This window comes from Drosophila miranda, assembly GCF_003369915.1.
Source record: "Drosophila miranda strain MSH22 chromosome Y unlocalized genomic scaffold, D.miranda_PacBio2.1 Contig_Y1_pilon, whole genome shotgun sequence".
NCBI classification, from domain to species: Eukaryota; Metazoa; Arthropoda; class Insecta; order Diptera; family Drosophilidae; genus Drosophila; species Drosophila miranda.
The window spans coordinates 53,488,059-53,490,616 of record NW_022881603.1 but is presented as its reverse complement, the minus strand read 5'-3'; the positions used below and the strand labels follow the sequence as shown (position 1 = coordinate 53,490,616).

Here is a 2,558-nt window from a genome sequence, read left to right as displayed (position 1 = left end):
ACAGGGGAATACTACTAAGCAGAAAGAGTTCATATTATGCAAGAAAAATAAAGAGAGTGGAGTGGGCGATGCCAAAGGCAGAAGAAAGAAAGGCCGTAAACCAAAAGAAGAAGGCCTGTCTCGCTCTCTCTCGTGGGAATTGACTTTGAATTTCGAATATTTCGGTATCTATTTTCATTGCGGCCAAAAACGGAGAGACGATTCCGTGAACTGCGATGCCAGCATCAACGAAAATAGATGCCCAAATGGAAGTGCAAACATCTCTGAGGGGAGGGGTGGAGTGTCGGGCGTGTGGCCGTGTGTCTTCTGTCAGTGTGTGCTTGCTGCTTGCTGCTTTCTGCTCGATGGCTGCCCCTAGAGCACGAGGTGCAGGCGTATCTGGAACACCAGCTGCTCGACGGTCTTCTTCAGGAGCGCCGCCAGGGACAGGATGAATCCCAGGAGGCTGAGGGAGAACAGCCAGGGCGTGGTCATGAGCACGGCAAAGAAGACGAGCGTCTCGTTGCCCCGGGCATTGGCCATGCGCCACAGCAACTGGCGCTGGATGGTGCGCAGCTTGAACTTGCTGTTCCACAATCGGTGGCGCTTCGAGCCGACGGTTTCGTTGAAGCCCACGGTCTTCTCGACCAGCCAGAACAACGCGCAGCACAGCAGTTGCAGCACCAGCAGCACGACCTTGACCACAGCGGTCTCCAAGACGAGGTGGTACAAGGCCACCATGCGCTGACGGTGCTCCGGCTGCATTGTGGAGAGCACGACTGCGCCGAGGGACTCCAGCGGGGAGACCCTGGGGGAAGGGCCGTCGGAGAGCTCCTCCCACTCCGAGTCCGACTCGGTGCGCTCTATCGAGCTGAACTCGCTCTGGCTCTGACAGGTCTGGCTCTGACAGGAGCACGACTCCTCCTCTTGGTCCTCCTCGGTGGGCATCGAGTAGTCGCCCTCGTAGTCGCCCTCGTAGTCGCCCTCGTAGCGGCAGTCCGAGTACTCTTCGTGGGGGTCGTCGTAGTAGTCTCCGCGTCTGTCCGGAGAAGCGCCGCCTGTCCAGAGGGAGCTCAACACGGGCGGTGGTCCCATCGAAGCCATCTGTGGCACAGCATTGAATCTGCAGGGGAGCCGGGGGTAAGTTATGTCCTGGGGGAAGGGGAGTCTGGGCTGCTGCCGCTCACCCATCTGAATCCCCCATCGGAGGAAGGTGGGGGGTGAGCGTGACCTATTGGACCCATTGGGCGGGACAGCAGAGGACCGGTGTGGATTTGGCCTAGGAAGGGCATCGCATTAAGTCCATTCTTGTCGGCGGAACCTTCGGGGGGACCTGCAGCCCCGGCTGCTGCTGCTGCTGCTGGTCGGTAAAGACGAAGGATCCCATGGATCCGAAAATACACTGCGAGCGGGTGAATGGGGAACGTGGATTGTTAATGGTTGGATTCATCTTATTCCAGTACCTGTGAGGAAATATTCGTTCATGTGCTTTGTTTTGTATTTGTATTTTTATTTACTTTATGTTCCCTGTGCGTTCGATATTTGCTGCCGTTCTCTGTGTTGTGCCGCTCTCTCCAGATATTCGTACTGAATGATTTCCAGAGCCAGCTCTGAACGGCTCCAAGTGATAGTTCAGGGCCCACTTCGATGTTGTGTTTCGAATCACAGGTCAGGTGACGTACTTTCCCTGGGCAGAGCTGCGACTTGCAATAGTTGATCGGCTTTGTTGGTTTGGGATAGGACTTGCGATAAATACCATGTTGGCTACCATTCTGGGATTAAGGAGTTAAGGGTTAAGGGTTAAGGGTTAAGGGGAGTGGTGGAGGGGGGGGGGGTATATTTTTGCTTGGCTTTACATCTTCCTTAAGCTGCTGTTTTGTGTCACAGCCAACCTGTCATTTGTACATTGAATTGCTGCTCGAGAGGTCTCTTTGGAGTCCTCTGTTCCCCGTGTACAAATTTACATAAAATCACAGGAAGCACTTAGGATAAATAGGGGGCACTCATCCCCCTCTACTCCCTCTCCCCCTTTTGGTGGTGTCATGGATTAAGCATTTGCTGTGTTCGGCATTCAATTTGTGGCTTAATTTCTTACCTTTTATGATGCGCTATACGGCTGTAATCCATGTAGGACATGCACTTTGTTTATCCATTCAAAGGCGCTAAAGAGGGTAGTCCTGTAATCCAAAAGGGCATCCAGTATATCCAGAGCGAAGGTTAATCCATTCGATGGAGCGCTCAAGCAGACCAGCCAGGCGGTTGACCAGAAGCTTAACGAGGCTTAAAATTTCCAAGAGGCCGCCAGCCGGCAAGTGTCATTGCAGTCCCTCCAGTCGACTCCACTCCAGTCCAGTTTTTTCCCAAACTGTGCGACGTGAATAACTTTGATGATTTCTTGGCCCAAAGGCGCCCACACAATATAAATACTCCTCCCTTTTTTGTCAATAAGTTTATTTTCAGTCGTTACATTTACGAATAACAGGCGAGTTTTTCTACTCAAATCAAATATTAAAATTAAAAAACGAAACAGTTATTGGTTGATGTCCTTCAGCTTCTCTGGATCAGTCTACTCAAGCCAA

At 52.2% G+C, this 2,558-nt stretch overlaps 1 protein-coding gene across 1 annotated transcript; it reads right to left on the bottom strand.

The window, feature by feature from the left end:
• Positions 1 to 341: 341 nt before the first annotated feature.
• Positions 342 to 1,186, bottom strand: LOC117190424. The gene is made up of 2 exons (XM_033395504.1): positions 1,167 to 1,186; positions 342 to 1,102 (listed from the first exon to the last, which is right to left on the bottom strand). The coding sequence occupies exons 1-2, from the start codon at positions 1,181 to 1,183 to the stop codon at positions 355 to 357; spliced, it is 765 nt and encodes a 254-aa protein (XP_033251395.1). The 5' UTR covers positions 1,184 to 1,186; the 3' UTR covers positions 342 to 354.
• Positions 1,187 to 2,558: the final 1,372 nt, after the last annotated feature.